The following is a 20,052-nucleotide window of genomic DNA, read 5'->3' as shown; positions in this document are numbered from 1 at the left end:
GAGAGGAGAGAAGAGGGGAGGGTCAGACATGGAGAGGAGAGGAGAGAAGAGGGGAGGGTCAGACATGGAGAGGAGAGGAGAGGGTCAGGCATGGAGAGCAGAGGAGAGGGTCAGGCATGGAGAGCAGAGGAGAGGGTCAGACATGGAGAGGAGAGGGTCAGACATGGAAAGGGTCAGGCATGGAGAGGAGAAGAGGAGAGGGTCAGACATGGAGAGGAGAGGAGAGGGTCAGGCATGGAGAGGAGAGGAGAGGGTCAGGCATGGAGAGGAGAGGAGAGGGTCAGACATGGAGAGGAGAGGGTCAGACATGGAAAGGGTCAGACATGGAGAGGAGAAGAGAGGAGAGGAGAGGGTCAGACATGGAGAGGAGAGGAGAAGAGAGGAGAGGGTCAGATATGGAGAGGAGAGGGTCAGACTGAGAGGAGAGGAGAGGGTCAGACATGAGAGGAGAGGAGAAGAGAGGAGAGGGTCAGACATGGAGAGGAGAGGGTCAGACATGGAGAAGAGAGGGTCAGACATTTTTATTTTTTAAACTAAAATTTTTGTCAGTTTTTTGTTTTTTCCTTCATCAATTAAGTCTATTCCTGTGAGAACGACAATCAATTTGGTTTCTGTGAGAAACACAATCAACTGGCGGACTGGGTGATGCACTGGATATTTTAGATCCTTACGGTCAGCCCAGTCTGGCCAGAGAGTGCATGCAGACCTTTGCTCCACGCTACGTCATCCGCAACAGGGTCCCGCGGAGGGACTGGCCCACAAGTGGGACACCTCGCGTGGACACACATGACCTGCTCGCGGGCAGAGTTGCAGCATTACCCTGGGCCGCAGCACCCCATGCTGAAATGGGGGAGTGACCAGCTTGGAGTAAACCCCTGCTTGGTTCCTACTATATGGTGAGTAGTGCCCCCCTTCCCTTGGGTCTCAGGGGGGCCTGGGGGGTCCTCCTGTGGTCGTTAGGTTTCCTGGGTCCTCCCCTCCTTTCATCCACCCCCCTCCCTCCCTCTGGGATTCCCTCTGTAGGGGTTATTCCCCAGGTTGGTGGGTGATTGGTATGTATGTTTATTTCTAAGTGTTCCCCACACTATCACTTCAGTGATAGTGCATGATCAAGGTGTGGGGGGATCTGATTATCCGGTCCGCTTAGCAGCAGCGAGCGGCCGCATGGTTGACGAGACTGCCAGGCTGCTCCCCGGCTAGTTCGCGTGCGTGAAAACCATCAAGCCCAGTACTTGCATGCAAGTTCTGAGAGACGAACGATGGTTGTACAGCAGGTGAAAAAAAAATTAAAAATCCCATTTTGCAATTTTTAAGAGTTTTGTGTCTATGAGGAACACCCGGGCTGAGGATGAAACCAGAGTCAGCCCCAGGAAGTCCAACCTGGTGGATGGAATCAGACTGACATTTGAAAGTTCAGAGTCCAACCGAACTCCTGCAGAGTTCTTACTGTGATGTCCACATCCTCCTGCAGGATGGAAGATGATTCTGCCCTCAGAAGAAGATCGTCCAGGTACCCCAGTAGTTTTCACGAATGTGTTAGCAATGGTGCTAGCCTTGCTCAGACAGCGGGGGGATTTCGTTACTAGGTTACCTGGATGATCTTCTTCTGAGAATACAATAAAAATGCACTCACTAGTTAAAGCAGAGTTCCAATGGCTTTTGTGTTTATTAAAAGTCGGAAGCTACAAAAAGTGTAGCTGCCGACTTTTAATAAACACACACTCAGCTGTCCCACGGTCCAGTGATGCGGCCAGGGGGGAGCCTCAGTTCTGTCCGTCTTCTCCCCATGGCATCTCAAGTGTGGGCACCCGGCTGTGACAGCTTGTGGCTTCACAGCCGGGTGCGCACTGCGCATGCGCAAGTCACACTGCGCATCCTGAATGGACGTGCAATCTTCTGGGACCTGTGATGTGTCCCAGAAGATTGCAGGGAGGGAGGGGCAGAGGAGAACTTCCATTTGAGCCGCCTAGGCACCCAGAGCGAAAGTGGGAGCGGGTATCTCTACTGAACTAGGTACCTGCTCCCCCCCAAAACAAATGACGTGCCAAATGTGGCATGTCAGGGGGTCAGGGCCACTTAAGGAAGTACAACTTTTGAGTGGAACTCCACTTTAAATGAGGATCAAGGCTTTTTATAAACCCATATAGACCCAGTGGTGTATTTTGGTTTTCTGCTGCCCTAGGCAAGATTAAAACTGGGCGCCCCCCCATCCTATGTAAATTTGCCCCACTCCCTTTTTAACGGATGTGACTCCCTTAAAAATTGAAGGACTAAAAGTCCCAGCATGAACCCCTGAGATCTCACGAGAGGGGGGTGGGTGAGGGAGAGAGAGGGGAGGGCGGGTGAGAGGAGATGAGAGGGGGGGTTAGAGAGAGGGGGGATGAGAGAGAGGAGGGGATGAGAGAGAGAGGGGAAATAAGAGAGGGGGGTGGATGAGAGAGATGAGAGGGGGGTGGATGAGAGAGATGAGAGAGAGGGGGATGAGAGAGGGGGTTAAGAGAGAGAGAGGGATGGTTGAGAGAGAGAGGGGGGTGAGAGAGAGAGGGGGGGTGAGAGAGGCGGCTCTAGTAACCAGGAGCCAATAGAGTCTCAGGTGGAGGGGGGTGGCTTTTTTTGCTGCCCCCTGCAAAGTGCCGCCCTAGGCCTGGGCCTTGTTGGCCTAGGCCAAAATACAGCACTGTATAGACCTCCATAGGATCACCGTGAGGCTGTATAGCTCGGCAGGCAAGCGGCTGGCGTAAGCAGAGATCTTAGTGGAAGTACAGCTGTCAGGCTTTAGGCTGGAACATAGGCAGCAGCAGCTTCCAGGTGTAGCAGGATGGCTGCAGCTCCAATCAGCACCTCCCTCAGCTGGGTGATGATGACGACGACAGGAAGTGGAGTGGGTGTGGCTACATGTTTCAGAGCAACAGGACCCCCCCCCCCCTTTATCAAACCATAAAAAAATTACCTTCCTTTGGGATAAGGACTATTATAAGCATATCAGACTAAGGGTGCTCCAGAAGACGTAAATATATAAAAGTACAAATTTTATTACATATCAATTTAAAATATAATTGAAAATTAAAGGATGTGGATTGTACACATCTGTATAGACAATACAGCAGTGTACAGTAATATGGATACCAAAACCTCAACCAAGCATAATAATGAGATGAGACATTCAACGTATTTTGAAATTGAGGGTTTACAATCTACTTTAGGGAGGCTCATAAGTAGGTATGGAGGTACTCTATAACGCAAGAACAAGCAATGAATATTCAAATTCATTCAACATAATATATATATAGACAGATGGTGCAAACATTGTATAGATACTGACCAGATCCAATATCCTGCCATCAAAATGGACAAGCAAGAAATTGTAAAAAACAGAAAATGAATGCTGCCTCAGGTGTGCTCAGATTAGGATGGAAGGTGCCATTGCACGGCCTGCAAGGCCATAGGGGACATCAAAATAAGCCAAGTGTTCTCAGTTGGATCACTGTATGTAAAAATATATGTACTATTAGTCAAACAAAAGAAGTCATATCAGGCAAAAAATGCTTATGAGGTCTCAGCGGCAAGGAGCTTACATGTGGTAGTGCTGGTAACAGTGTAGCTATGCTGCTAGATGTGGCTATTATCCACTATTGGGTGCAGTGCTGGGCAAAGAATATATTGATGAACTATAGGCATCTGAACTGAGTTCTCAGGCTCACTGAAAAAGACCAAAAAAGGAAGAAAGTAGAAATAGCTACCTACCTGGTCCTGGCTGGTGGTCACGACACCACCACATGTCCTCTTCTCTCTCCCTCTCTGACTTGAAACGGCGCCAGTGCCAGAAGAGGGAGGTGGCCGGTGGGTGGAGTCAGTTCATGGCGCGGAGGCGGAATTCTCGGGGCCGCCGCCGCGCGCTCTGCTGCTGCTGTCACGTGACCTGACGCTCCTGTACTGACGTCACTGGTTGCTAGATGCTAAGCGGCAGGTTAGCAACCAGTGTGTCAGCGGCTCCGCGGCTTGCAGGCGAGAAGGAAGGAAGAACGATCGGAGGCAGAGAAGGAGTACACAGCGGCAGTCAGCCAGCCAGGTGAGGGGGTGGAGGAGGCTCGGGGCTAACAGTTTTTTAACTTGAAGAGGAGACTCGGGGCTTTTCAAAGGGACACTCGGGGCTATAGCCCCTGTCAGCCCCCCCCTGCCGACGCCACTGGGGACTGCAATACCCAGCATGCAATCTGCAGTGGTTCTGAGGGGCTCCACATCCATCACGCTGTTGGGATGACAGGCTACAACTCCCAGCATGCATTCTGCAGCCTACACTAATTGAGAATCCTCTCCACCTCTTCTCCACCCCTCCTCTCCCCCTCCTCTCTCCTCTCTCCTCCCTCCTCTTCCCCCCCTCCCCCCCCTTCCTTTCCATAAACCCCCTCCTCTCCTCCCCTCCTTCCTCTCCATATACCTCCACCCCCCCTTCCTCTTTATACACCCCCTCCTCTCCACCCCCCCCTCTATTCCTCCTACTCTCCATCCTCCTCTCCTCCCCCCCCCCTCCTCAGTACCTAACGCACAACCCTTAACCCTGCATGCAGTACGTAGCACACCCCACAACCTTGCACTATCCAAAAAGCGCAACCCGCAACCCTGCACTCAGTACCTAGCACACCTCTCAACCCTGCACGCAGTACCTAGCACACCTCTCAACCCTGCACGCAGTACCTAGTGCACCCCAAAACCCTGCACTCAAGACTTAGCGCAAACCCCTCAACCCTGCACGCAGTACCTAGTGCACCCCAAAACCCTGCACTCAAGACTAAGCGCAAACCCCTCAACCCTGCATGCAGTACCTAGTGCACCCCAAAACCCTGCACTCAGTACCTGCACGCGCAAACCCCTCAACCCTGCACGCAGTACCTAGTGCACCTCTCAACCCTGCACGCAGTACCTAGTGCACCTTTCAACCCTGCACACAGTACCTAGCGCACCTCTCAACCCTGCAATCAGTACGAAGAGCACCCTGCAACCCTGCACGCGGTATGTAGTGCATCCTGCAACCCTGCACTCTTTATGTAGCGCACCCCACAACCCTGCACTCCCCTGCATTCTGTGCATTACACACTTCTGACCCCTGCCACGTACACCATATACATGGGCAGGGGAAAGGGGGTGCAGTCAGGGGCAGAGACAAGGGGGGGGGGGGCGGCAAAATTAGATTTCGCCTAGGGTGTCAAAATTCCTTGCACCGGCCCTGGGCAGAAGGGACATGTGCCTTAAATGTTGTGTAGAGGGAGGTGCACTGGGAGCTTGCAGGCCACTCCATTCTCCAGCTGCCTCATTACAGGAGTGACAGCCAGTGTCATTCCTGTAAGGCAGAACCAACGAACACCAACACAGTGGCATTTTTATCTCTGCCAACACTGAAGTAATGGCATTATGCTTCCAGTAATGCCACTAATGAAGGTACTTTTTTTTCCTTCCAGTAACACCGACATAGGGTCATTTTTAACTCATCATGATGTTGAGGACTCTCTTTCTTGGTTGCAAATAATCCCCACAGTTTCTACACCCCCTATGTTCTAGTAGTCTAGGATCCTAACATCATCAAGACCAAAGCAGGATCCAAAGCCCTGATGATGCTCCTGAGGGACAGTCCACCGCTGGAAGGTAGGGGAGCACCATCTACCAAGGACATGGAGGATCAGGAAATAAAACGTTTTCTCTTTTCCCCTAGGCCTAGACAAAATGAGCTGTTAATCTTTACAGCCCCATTGTAATGGTTATTTTTTTATAGTTACTCAGAGTTGGGCTTAAAAGAGGGAGTAAACTCTTCTGTATTTTTTCAGTTTTTTTTTCTTCCCTGCAAAGTAAATGCATAATGTGCTAGTGACGACATGTTTCGTCATTACGACGTCTTCAAGGGGGCATAGTAATGACGAAACGCAGGTGTGACGTCATTGCGTCACACCCGGAAGCTCAGAGGTCGGCCATTTTTCTGGTTGTCCACAGAAGCAACATCGCTGCCGCTGCCGAACTGTGTTTTGATGTCTGTTACCTGCTCTAATATTTGTATCTGGGTGAGTGTATACCCTATGAGTTTTTAATAAAAGAATTGGTTTTAAGGATAATGCACTATGGGCCTATTTCTTTTCAATCTCTCCCCGATCTATGAGGTGTAAAGCTATCCAGGAGGATTTGGTTATCTGTTATGCACCATCTCAATGATATGTTTGGAGACTGAAGACTGATAAGGCTGTGTTTTCTTATGGAGGTTTTGGCCTGAGAGGGTTTTAGCGATCCCTTAACCGATTGCTGCTGCATCCCCGCCATCCTCTGGTAAGAGTCAGTGTGTGGTGGCTGGAATTTCACTTCATTTTGTGTTCACTCACATTGTGGTGATATTATGTGGACTCTTCATCTGCACTTCTTGTGATTTTTAATATGGACTTTATATAACCATTTGATATCATTATTATTGGTTTTTGTTAAACTAGCGCTGCTCTATGTACTTTATTATATTTGAACCTTTCAGTGTTTTGAGTTTAGCTGCTGATGTGTCTTTTCTAAAGGGCGCGGGGTACTTTATATATACTTATTAAAGGCATACCTATAGGTAAAAGTTATTAAGGCAGGTTTACGACCACTTTAAGAAGCAGTCAGGGTCAGGTTTCATTTTGTCACAGGGCCACTTTAGAGCTGCTGAGGGAGGAATTTACAGTTCAAGCTGTAACTTTGTTGTAAATCTGTTGTATCATCTGTCTCACTGCTTATCTATGGCATTTCCTTCTGTGTGACAGAATCAATACTTGTACCCCAGACCTCCTACACAGGGGTGCAGCATGTACAACAGGAGCTGTTGCCAGCTATTTGTAACTGACTCAGCCTGCTCAGAGATGTGGCCTACGTGGATACGTCGCCAGCACATCAGGAGCATTGTTTCTAACCTATCAGTCTAAGAGTTGGTTCACACTGGGGCGTACTACTTCGGGGGCGACTTGTGCATTCCCATGCACCACGACTTCGGAGCGACTTGCATGGACTTCACATAATGGAAGTCTATGCAAGTCGCTCCGAGGTCGCCCCGAAGTAGTACAGGACCCTTTTTCTAAGTCGGAGCGACTTGTGTCACTCCTATTAGAATGGGTCCTGTAGCCGGTAATGGACCGCGAGGGAGCGCGACTTGTCAGGCTGACAAGTCGCGCTAGTGTGGACCGCCTCTTAAACACAAAAATGTTCAGAATGTTTATACAAAGCTGGATACATTAATGACTATTCACTTTAAGGTCATTACAGAGGTCAAGGGGGCACTCCTTACGTCTGGAGGAAAAGAGATTTAACCTTTACAAATGGAAAGGCTTCTTCACAGTAAGAGCTGTGGAAATGTGGAATAGGCTCCTTCAAGTAGTTCTGGCCAGCTTAGTAGATTGATTGAACCCCTTTACACCGAAGGGTAAAACAAATATTAATGCCTAAGCACAATTTTGAAACTTTGACATGTGTTAGTAAAACCTTACGTATCATCACAGCTTCTTTGTGTATCCAGGTGGATTATACCTTGTTTTTTTTAGGACAAATTGGTATTTCTTTTGGTGGTAAACAGTAGTGGATATTTCCTGATTTTTTTTTATTATCAAACGAAGACTGGCCCAAAATAGTAAATAAAAATCTTTTTTTTTTTTTCTAATTTAGATGTATATTTCTTGTTACTACCATAGTGTGATAAATGACTCTACACCAATAATCTACCCTACACTAAGTAACAAAGTGCATATATTCAAAAAAATTGTTATTAATAATACTGCCGCTGCTGCTCATCACTGAAAAAACATGTGCAACAAAAAACAGTGCTAAAGGCAGTGCATACCCTTAATTTATTTTTATTTTTTTGTGTCCAATATATAATTGTATATACAAATAATCCAAACAATGTGCCTTATTTCACATGGATAAGTGAAATACAATAAAGTCTCAGTGGTAAAAAAAAATGATGGATATGAAATTAAACAAACACTTCAATAAATCAAATAAGCAGGTGTCCAGTGAAAAAAAACATCCAGTGAATAAGCGTGACTGGTGCTCAAAAATGGGAACATCCAAGTGAATTCTTGTGAACCGTGATTCCTGTGTTCACTCCCCCCCAAAGTAAATCCACTTACCAGAAGGCGTGGGCCCCTAGGCCATACGGCCATAGAAAGCTTGGTAATGGTAAGTAAGTATGGATGGGGCCCCCCTTTAAGGTATCCTCTCCTCGATATAGGAAGATAAGTAGAAAGATCCCAGATAGTGTAATACGTTCCAAACAGGTTTATTGAAGAAATAAAACTTACAGATGTACATTTACAATATCATAAATATTCATGGGCTCAGCATTAACCACGTAAGCCCCAGGCCTATTTCTGACACTTTTTCTTTACAAGTTAAAATCAGTATTTTTTCCTAGAAAACTACTTAGAACCCCCAAACATTATATATATATATATATATATATATATATATTTTTTTTAGCAAAGACTCTGGAGAATAAAATGGCGGTCATTGCAATATTTTTTGTCACGCGGTATTTGCGCAGCGGTCTTTAAAAAAATCGGATCACTTTTATTGCTGTCACAAGCAATGTAAACATCCCTTGTGACACCAATATGCAGTGACAGGTACTCTTTATGGAGGGATCGAGGGTCTAAAAGACCCTAGACCCCTTCACTACACTTCCATGTATTCAAAACGCCGAAAACTGCATTTTTTAATCCACTCGTTTTTTAAATCTGCAGCCTTTTGAAGCAGAGTAACCCGGACGTGACGTCATGGACGCCGCCTCCAGGTTACATCATCGGAGACCCGAACGAAGCTGCTTCCAGCTTTGATCGGGACTCCATCCAGCCGGCTGGTTGCTCGGGTCTCCCGGTGGGACTGGAGACCTGGGCAAAGCCGTGGAAAGCAGGAGGAGGGGAGGGGAGACGTCCCCTCCCGCTCACCCGGGTAACGATCGAGCGGCTCCCGAGCCGCATCGGTCGTTACCGACGGAAAGCCGACCGCCGGCTCTAAACCACGGTACCGGGATGGTGCCTTTTGCTAGAGGCATCACCCTGGTATAACACCGCAAATTTTGCCGACGTACCCCTACATCACTTTGCGGTAAGTGGTTAAATGCATCAATATGCTCCTAGAAGCGGGTGAAACGATCATACCATGCTGGTATCTCAATCCCTGCAGTAAGGTCTGAGAAAACGCCCACGGAATTCCGGTCTTTACAGCAACGTACTACGTCACTTCCGGAGTGGTGGAACGCAAGCGGAAGCATGCTGGGACACGCGTCCATCAATGAACGATAGAGAAAACTGGATTTTTGACTTACCGTAAAATCCTTTTCTCTTAGGTTCATTGACAGACGCAATACTCGCCCCTCTAATTTTTTGAGTAAGTTGGTGTGCTTTTCTCTGACACTGCTTTGATACAAAACTGACATCCTATGCAGGAAGAGAGTATACCCCCAGGGACTGCCCATAGGCGTAGCCAGAAATTCTTTTTACCTACTGTCCTATTCCTGTAGGGGGCGGTATAACCCTACTGATATGCATCAGAGGACTGCGTCCGTCAATGAACGATAGAGAAAAGAGTTGGATTCATTCCTGAATGCACAAAATATAACTGGATACTAATTTTTAGAGGTAATAATGCCAGGGGTAGTTGATCCAGGGAATATCCAATTGCTTCCTAGGGGATCAGGAAGGATTTTTTTTCCCTCACTGGGGCAAATTTGTCCATGTTTTTCTGAGTTTTCTTGCCTTCCTCTGGATCAACTATGGGTATAGGATTGTGAATATGTCGATTTTCTATTTGTGTGCTTTTCTAACTGGTTGAACTAGATAAACTTGTGCCTTTTTTCAGTCTGATTATAAAAGTAATGGGTTAGAATCTGACCATACAGTCTTTGTACAATCATCTTTAGATTTACTAATAATATGTAATAGAGAAACCTACCTTAACCATCCAATCAATTATATTGAGTCAGACCCTTACACCACATTGTTGTTAGTACATCTAAAGTACATTGTACATAAGGATTGTGATATCTTTGGTAAGCTTTAATCTGAGGACTCATACCCACTATATTGGCCCCTATCACTTATGACCATGTATACCCTCTATTTACTGCCTATCACATCTTTGTACCATCCTTAAAATCGGGTAGTATATTGTTAGCTGGGCACAATACATAATCATGCTTTAGAAGATGAAAGAGATCTAAAACCACAGGAAGTAAAATTGCGTAATGGCTGCTACCCAGTGCTGCGGTAAGCAACTAATTGAACAAATCCTCATTACAGTACTTTTATGTACACTGCTTAATTACCTAATTAAATAATTGCCTAAAACGGTTGTAAAGACAGAAGATTTTTTACCCTAAATCATTCTCTGCATTAACCTCCTTAGTGGTATTCCTGAGTGTGGCTCGGGGTGAAATTTCAGAGCCATTAGCGGTAACCCCGAGCCACACTCGGGGTACTGCTAGGGAGATCGCTGGATCCTGTAAGAGAGGGTGCTCACCTTGTCCCCGGGATCCAGCGATTTATCCTGGCAGTGTGCGGTGGCCGGATCTTCCTCCCGATGCTCTGTGCCCCGGCTTCCGTCTCCTGCGATGTGACGCTCGCAGGGGGTGGAACCGGCGGCAAATTCAAATAGTAAAACACGCAAACACACTGATACATTACAAAATAAAATAAATTCACATTCGTTTGCACCCTCAGTGCCCTTTCCTGCAGTTTTACTGTAATATATATATATATATATATATATATATATACACACACACACAGTATATATATACATACATATATATATCTATATATATATATATATATATATATACACAGTATATATATATATATATATATATATATATATATATATATATATATATATATATATATATATATACATACATACTTTAACTTATTTATAGTTATTTATTATATTATAATTTATGATTTTGTGTTTCAAACTTTATCATACCCGAGATGTTATAAAGAAGAACGCACAGTAAAAAAAAAATCATATGTAAATAGTTGGTTTGGGCTGCTCGTCCTTAAGAATTACATGCAAAATAATGTTACCGCTTTCAGCACCTAAAATCGGAAACAATCATACCGCCAGGGAGGTTAAGGTAAAAAACTTTCTGTGATCAGCTCCCCGGCCCTCCTCATACTTACCTAAACCTGATCTCGATATATTGCTGTGCCTGAGAGCAATGGCTCTTGTCTCTCTCTCTCTCTCCTCACTGGATATGGAGGCAGCAGTGGAAGCCATTGGCTCCTGCTACTGTCAATCAAATCCAGTGATGAGGCAGTGGGGGAGGGCTGAGATGGGCTGTGTGTGTGTCAATGGACTTGGGATTTAGCTCACATGAGTGCCCCTATAGCAAGTGGCTTCCTATGATGGCACTCAAAAGGAAGGAGGAGGAGCTTGGAGAGCTGGTGGAGGACCCCAGAAGAGAACGACTGGGGCTGTTCTGTGCATAACCATTGCACAGAGCAGGTAAATATAACATGTTTTTTTTTTTTTATGAAAGAAAAATGTACCTTCACAATCAGTTTAACCACTTCAGCTCTGGAAGGTTTTTGCCCCCTTCATAACCAGGCCATTTTTGCCATTTAGCACTGCGCTACTTTAACTAGTAATTGCACAGTGATAAAAAGCTGTACTCAAACTAAATTTGTATAATTTTTGTCTATACAAATAGAGCTTACTTCTGTCTTAGTGTCTATATACTGTACATCACTCTTGCTGGGTTATTTAAAGGAATTTTGCTTGACAAAATTAACTCAAAGTAACAAATTCAGTTAAATAGTTTTTATACATTATTTTTGTATTGGAGGCACTATGATTAGATCTAATTAGCTGACTAAATTAATCGTTCAGGCATTCCATGAAAACTTTAAAGTGGAACTAGACTCGCCTCTCCTTTACAACCATGGAAGCTACCATCTTATAATCTGTTTGATCTGCAGTTGCCATGGTACTGCAAATGTGATTAGTTATGGCACCAACCATTTGATTGTAAAAGGTGATTGGTGTTGGTGCCATTTGACAGTTTGGTTGATTTCTTTTTATGAGGAGGTGAGCAAAACCTTGGACAGAGGAGTGAGGAGTGGCTGTGGACGTGGTATACATGGATTTTACAAAAGCTTCAGACCCAGGCCCCGGTGCTATCATTCCAGGAGAGGGGGAGCCTGGGGCAAGGAAATTGAGGAGATTTGTAGCCCCCGTGCACAGAGGCACGGCATGTGACGTCACAGCACATACTGACATCACGTGCATACATGCGTCGCCTGCACAGACCCAAAACAGAGAGAGTCAGCTTTGCTTTTGCATCAGGTTTCTCAAACCTTTGAATGCCTGTGCTATGTGTGATAAAGACTAAGCTCCTCCCCTTCATGACATTGTTGATAAGGGGCGGAGCATGGCTGACCTTAAAATGATGCCCCCCCCCCCTGGAAAAAGTTCTGTGGACGCCTATAGTAACATGTTAGGTAAGGTTTACATGCTTGGAAAAATCAGTTTGTAATTGGATAGAAAACTGGTTAAAAGACCGAAATCAGAGCGTAGTGGTTAATGATTCCTACTCTGAATGGTCTAAGGTTGATACTGTATAAAACTTTTTTCAATCTATTGTGCAACAATCAGAGTCCATCATCAAGATAAATAAAAATCCAGATAATAAAATCACAAACAGTTTCTAAAGTTCAAAACAGTTTGCAATAAAATCAATTCAAGTGTTTAACTGTCCATCTTCATAAATGTTTTTAATCCACCATCATAACACTCTCCCAGTGGATACAAAGTCACCAATTTCCTTTGAAAGTTTTACTAAACCCACAACAGTAAAATCAGTCTGTAATACCAGAAAAGCATAGTTCTTATACTCACTGTGGAACCAAAAGGGTTAATCCTCTGCATTGTGTAAAAATGCTGCTTGATCCTGTCCTCTCTGACCCTCCCCTTCTTCCACTGTCCCTAATGCATCTCCTGAAAGAACAGTCTTGAAGGCACTCTGGACATTCTCAGTTTGGTGTGTATTGCTAGAGAGTTTTTTTTTTTTTCTTAGAAGGGAGCATGTGATCAGCACAGGGCCAATCAGCACTGTCCAGGCAGAAGTTCAGGGGTCTTGCAGCCTCATAGAACAGTAGGCATAGAATGAAAACTCCACCTGCAAGCTTTAACTAGATACTGATAGAAGTCACAAGACTGCTATATACTGCCGATGAGAAAAGGTATTTAGCAGTTAATATTTACTAAAATATTTCCATTTCCATGTACTGTGGGAGACCAGATATAGTGAATGCAGGCTCCTGGGTTTAGTAACACTTTAACCACTTGCCTACTGGGCACTTTTACCCCTTTTGTCCCAGGCTAAGTTTCAGCTTTCAGCGCTGTCACACTTTGAATGACAATTTCGCGGTCATGTTACACTGTATCCAAACAACATTTTTAGCATTATTTTTTTTTTTAGCCAGATACTGCTTTCTTTTTCTGGTATTTAATCACCACTGGGTTTTTATTTTTTGCTAAAAAAATTTAAAAGTTAGAAAATTCTGAAAAATAAATTTTTTTCTTAGTTTCTGTTATAAAATTTTGTAAATAAGTTATTTTTCTTGTTCACTTATGTGCGCTGATGAGGCTGCACTGACGGGCACTGATGAGGCAGCACTGAAGGGCACTGATGAGGTGGCACTGATGAGGAGGCTCTAATATGCAGCACTCATAGGCACTGATAAGCGGAACTGATATGCAGCACTGATGAGCACTGATAGGCGGCACTAATTGGTGGCACTGATAGGTGACACTGATAGGTGGCACTGATGGGCACTGATAGGCGTCACAGATAGGCGTCACTGATTTGCCGCACTGATGAGCGTCAATGATGAACAATCACTGAAGGCAACACTGACTGGAATCACTGCTGGGCACTGTTGGGGCTGCACTAATCATCAGGACACTTATTATCTGTGCAGATCTAACCCATGAGGAAATGCCATTGATCGGCTCTCCTCTCCTCACACGGTGTCAGCGTGAGGAGAGGAATGCTGATAACCGGCATTTCCTTGTTTACAATTGACCAGCTGTGATTGGACACAGCTAATCACAAGGGTAAAGAGCCTGGTCATCGGCTCTTTACCGGGATCGGTGTTGCGCTGTGTCCCAGGGATACACCGCACTACTGTTCGCTGTGCCGCGCACCCCTACGGGCACGCATATGCGCAGAGAGTGGGAAGACATCATATGACATCTTCCCAGAATAAGAGAGAGCCACTGTCCATCCATCATTTGACAATACGATGGGCAGGAGGCGGTTAAATAAATAAGTAGTATAAAAAAGAGAGTGTGTATTGTATGGCAATGATATTTCCTTCCCAGACAACCCAAGCAAATTATATCCCTTCATAATAAGAGTACATGAGGAAGGCAGCGCATGAACCACACCGGGATGCAATGGATAAGGAAGTCAGGTGAACTTCCAGTATAGAAAGGGTTAACAGTTTATTGGTATTGATAACCGAAAAACAAAGTACATAAAATGCTTACATCCCCCTGGGCTGGAGTGGACAAGGGCACCTGGCAGCAAGCAACAGGAGTGCGAGGAGGTGAGTCTCCCAGGACTGCTGAGCAGTGTGTGCACTAAGCCAGAAACCAGCCGGCCCGAGGATGAAAGGACTCCGCTGTAGTTCCGTAGCGGTGACATCAGCCAGACAGGGACCTCTTGCAGGGAAATACCAGGAACCAGGGTGGAACATAAGCTATATGGTTGCCATGACTACATGTTTCGCGCTATGCGCTTTAACCACTTAAGCCCCGGAAGATTTTACCCCCTTCCTGACCAGGGCCTATTTTGCGATTCGGCACTGCGTGACTTTAATGGACAATTGCGCGGTCGTGCGACGCTGTACCCAAAAGAATTTGATGTCCTTTTTTTCCCCACAAATAGAGCTTTCTTTTGGTGGTATTTGATCACCTGTGTGATTTTTTGATCATGCGCTATAAACAAAAAAATAGCGTCAATTTTGCAAAAATAACAATATTTTTCACATTTTTTTTATATGAAATTCCCCCCAAAAAAATGTAAAAATCAAATTTTTTTAACATTTTAGGCCAATTTGTTTTATACTACATATGTTTGGTAAAAAAAAAATCGCAAAAAACGTATTTTGATTGGTTTGCGCAAAGGTTATTGCGTTTACTAACTAAGGGAAAGATTTTTGTCATTTTTGTTGTTTTTTTTTAACGAGTTATGGCGGCGATCTGCGATTTTTTTTTTTTTTACGGGACTGCGACATTGCGGCAGACAGATCGGACCCTTGACTGACATTTTTGACACTTTTGGGGGTACCAGTGACATTACTGCAGTAATCAGTGCTATACATATGCACTGTAACTGTAAAAATGACACTGGCAGTGAAGGAGTTAACTTTATTGGAGAGGGAGGGGTTAAGTGTGTCCCTAGGGGCGTGTTTCTAACTGTGATTGGCTGTGGCTACTAGTGTAATAACAGACATCAACGGTCCTACATAGTAGAACCGTGTGATCTCCATTCTTACACAGGGAAGAATGACAGGCGGCTTTGTTTACATTAGCCGCCTGCCTTTCTTCCGGTGTAACGGACGATCGCGAGTGCCCCGCGGACATCGGGTCCGCCGGGCACACGCGCGGGGGGATCCGTGACCGCGCGGGAGTGGGAGCGCGCCTCCGGCGGCGCGCACTCGCTCCCTAGAGCCTCACAGGCTAGCGACGTAGCCCTACGTCGCTTTGCCTGTGAGGGGATGATCGCCGCAGTAAATAGTGGTGCGGCGGTCGGCATGCGGTTATCAAGTCATTTTCCTTCATAATAAGATATACGAAGCAGAAAGAGATTCCATAGTAAAAGTCTTATCAAAACAAGGTAGAAAGCTAATAAAATCAATATACAAAAAGAGTGCTGACCCAACACTTAGTTTATTTGTCTCTTTTGGAGAATTCTTCACCAGGAGCTGCTTTCATGTCTGCATGCTTCCATTCCTTGTGTCCGGATATGACATGCGGATGTGTGCAGTTGTGGGTTCCTGAATGCATACAGGGTGCATTGGGGATCTGCACCTGCACACATCCGCATGTCATATTAGGACACAGTAGCTGTGTCCATGCATATATTTATCCCAATATAAATTAATAGGATGCCAACACAGGGATGCATGCAACACCTGTGCATCCCTTTGCCAAGAAAACAATGACTTGCATAGGGACTGCAGTAAAGTGCCCCATGTAAATGGCCCCTCTAAGATCAGTGGAATTTCACAAAGCTTTACACATGGAAAGGGTCTCTACTTTCAGCCATGGCAATTTTATCCTGGTGTTTTGGTTTGTGAATTGAACCTAATATCTAAAAGCATACTTTATGTTAAGTAGTTTGCAAGAGACTTATTAAAAGTGTTGGGCGTCATTGGATCAGAAAGTGCCACCTTCTGTTGCTGTTGAAGGTGCAAAAGCTGGAAAGCAGAAACAGTAAATCATTGGGATATATACAGTATCAGCTTTCTTAAATAACATGACAGCACTGCTCTAAAATATCCAGAATAATAACCTGGCAGCAAAAAACCCTCTCCCCCCTACTTACCAGCATAAACTTCTGATACCATCAGAATAAGCAGGATAAAGGGGGTCATCTTCATCCTCCTGGTTGTGATATTCAGAGTGACACCAAGGTACTCCACCATGAACCTCAGAGGAGCTCAGCCAGTCCACATTGTGGTGTGTATGACAGCTGTGTGCGGTTTGTGTAATCAGAGAAGATGAGCGCACACCATAACACAATGCACTACATGAGGAACAAAAGATCGCTACCAACTCTTCCTCTTTTGGAAGAAAAACTCTCTATCTCTTTTTCTTCCTCAGTTGATTCTATTTTTGATCTGCCATATTGACCTCTAGAAAAATGTACTACTTAAAGTGGAACCAGAGTCAGACTGGGGTGCCTGGAGCTGACTGGAGGAGGAGAGTTGGAGAGCCCACTGTGCAACAAAATATTGGTATAAGTTAGAATGAGGGGACATACGTAAACAGACATTGCTTAACCACTTTCTGCCCCCTGTCAAATGACGGCAGAGTGGTGCGGCTCTCTTTCTGGGTTGGCGTCATATGACGGTGCCCCAGAATGGCCGCTCTCTCGCACCCGCTGGGACACCCTAGGAACATGGCACGACCCCGGTCTTGGTAAAGAGCCAATGACATGGCTGTTTACCCATGTCCAATAACAGGCGGTAACATGTAAATGCGGAAGGGCCATTTATCGGCGCTCCTCATCTCACACTGTCAGGGTGTGTGGTGAGGAGAGCCGATCAGCGATCAGCAGCTCCTCCTCGAAGGGGTGACCAGGGCACTGACCATCATACTATAATACCATCATTGGACTCTATACCTTTCCTATAGACTAAATAATATACACTGATTTGGGTTATTTTCACCAAAGAAATGTAGCAAAATACAGTTTGCCCTAAATATATGAACAAAGATTATTTATTTGCAAATTTTATAACTAAAACAAATAAAAATGTGTTTTTTTTTTTGAAAACTTTTTGGCCTCTTTTCGTTTGTTATAAAAACAATTAAAAACCCAGTGGTGATTACCACCAAAAATGTAATATGGATACAGTGTTTCATGACCGTGCAATTGTCATTCAAAGTGTGACAGCATTAAAAGCTGAAAATTGGCCTGGGCAGGAAGGGGGTGAAAGTGCCCGGTATTGAAGTTGTAAAGGAGTCTGAGCCTACCCGCAGTACAGACTGTACACATTTGCTGCTATCCTTGTACCCATAATATGCTATGTCATTTCATTGCCACAAGTGATAGTTTTACAGACATACAAAAACCTCAGAACCAAATATAGTTTTCATTTGCTTTACATGTGATTTTCTCTTTGAGCCAACTTCAAGCGCAACTTCACCCTAAAAATTAAGTTCTGCTTTATGTCCTCCCTCCGCCCCCCCTCCTCCAAAACTTATGGACATTTTTTGTGGGGAGTAAGTACCTATTTTTGGTAGTGTGACGGTACTCACCGTCACTGGGAGTGAAAGACAGACATGGGAAGTGACAGATACCTAATGGACACTGAGAATATGGTTTGGATAACTTCAAATGGGAGAGTTATATTTATCAACAATATCTCTCAAGAAATATGAAAATGTAATCCCACTTTACACTGTGAGACCTATAGTCTTTTGCCATGAAGTCTGTGACTCCTAAATAATCAAAGCAATGCTTAGATGTGTATTGAGATAATGTGTATTGTATTTCAGGAGCTCGAGGACAGCCATCTCCTAGTTAATTGGCTCAGGTTGATTGAATCATTGTCCTCTGTTAGTTGCTGAGTGGAAATAGTATATTGTTTGTGTTGGTTTTTCTTTAGAGATGTTAATTATATTTCTCTATACAATTTCATCTGCATATGATAATGTAATCAGGCAACCCCTGACCTGATGGGGTAATTTTATCAGAAGGGGGATGTGCTCATGTGTGTATAAATTGAGTGTGAAACTGTTCAATAAATGAGGAGATTCTAGTACAAGCTCAGTTGTCGGCTAGCTTTGTATGGGGCGGCTGGGAAAACCTGATATCTATGTTCACGACTGGGAGGAAGCTGTATACTGACAGAAGTCTACAAGCACAGTGTGACTTGAGGTTCTGTTACAGGTAGGTACCCACTCCCACTTCCAGTTGGATTTCCTTTGTGATTCTGCTAGAAGTTTGGACCCCCTTCCTGCCTGAAAGCGCTTAGAACACATCATAGGTCCCATGAGGCTGCGCGATAATTCACACAGTGCAGCACGGCTAGTTCATGTGCAGTGGCATACTGGCTGTGAAGCTACAAGGCATTACAGTTGGCTTCCCATACTAAGCATGTTAGCGCCAGGGACCCAAAGACTGGTGAAGAACCGGCCCAGGTAAGGTTGGCCCTGGATCCTTGGATAGGTAAGTATCCTTTTAATACTGTATTTGATTCTGCTGAATTAAAATTTTTTGCAAACAGGCTGGAGATCCACTTTAGGGGCTTGTTAACACCACAATTTCTGCATTCTGGGCATGTTTCTGCATACATGTTTTTATTTATTCAAGTAAACTATTGAAGGAAAAAGAGACATGGTGTACAAGGATCAATTTATTAAAAAGTAGTATGCAGTGTTACAAAGAAAAAACAGAATGTGAAACAGACCAAACATCAAGATAGGTTGAAAAATCCAGTATAGTCTTACAGCATTAAAAGTCAGCCGTATGTTACTCACAACAGAGATTGCCAAAACTACAGTTATGCATGAATATTCCAAGAAGTTAAATACAGTGGTAAGTACTATAAAATGCATGATAGTGCTGGCTGTGTATATCTGAAAAAGAGAACATCAAATTTTTATAAAGTGCACTCGTGAGTTCTCAATTTCATCATCCATGCATGTAGAGGTTTGATCCAGCCACCTGTCCCAAATCTTATAATATTTGGCCGGGCAGCGCCTATGGATATATATGACTGTCATATAAGGCAATGCAAGATTAACAGCCGTTATCCATTCCTGGATTGTTGGTGGATGTGTCCTGAACCATATCCTAGCAATATACATGCAAGCAATAAAGAGGGTCTCTTGTAAGAAAATATGGAGGTGCTTGTTACTTTCCTGACCAGGGAGTAAACCCAACAGACATTGTTTAGGGCATAAGGTTAACAGGGAGCCCATACGATCATGCAGGAACTGGACCACTTGGGACAAATAACCTTGAAGGACAGAGCATGACCACAATAGGTGGTAGAAAGATCTGTTAGGTTCTCCAGGTCCTAGGACAGGAAGGGCTTGTACCTGGATAGACGGATAGGTGTTGAATAGGCTCTATAGAAGATATATAAATAAGTGAGTCTGTCAGATGGTTTTGGGGAAACCAATATACAGGATTCCAGGACATCTTTCCAGTCCTTGTCCTCCAGCTCCCCCATGTGCCCCACCCATCGTTTTTAACTGGAAGGATAGGTTAGCGGCCCCTGGTTGGAGAAGGCAATTATAGAAGATGAA

The 20,052-nt window shown here is 44.6% G+C and overlaps 1 protein-coding gene across 1 annotated transcript in view; it reads right to left on the bottom strand.

Annotated features, from left to right (window-relative positions):
• Positions 1–16,761, bottom strand: part of LOC309559448 (class I histocompatibility antigen, F10 alpha chain-like) — a 62,323-nt gene extending 45,562 nt beyond the window's left edge. The window contains exon 1 of the mRNA XM_082262715.1: positions 16,616–16,761. Coding sequence (XP_082118841.1) covers positions 16,616–16,715 — 100 coding nt within the window. The 5' untranslated portion in view covers positions 16,716–16,761. The remainder of the gene's footprint in view (positions 1–16,615) is intronic.
• Positions 16,762–20,052: the final 3,291 nt, after the last annotated feature.

Source organism: Pelophylax lessonae (genome assembly GCF_965119305.1).
Source record: "Pelophylax lessonae genome assembly, chromosome: 7".
Classification (NCBI taxonomy): Eukaryota; Metazoa; Chordata; class Amphibia; order Anura; family Ranidae; genus Pelophylax; species Pelophylax lessonae.
Note: the sequence above shows the minus strand (reverse complement) of the source record. Positions and strands in the feature narration are given on the sequence as shown.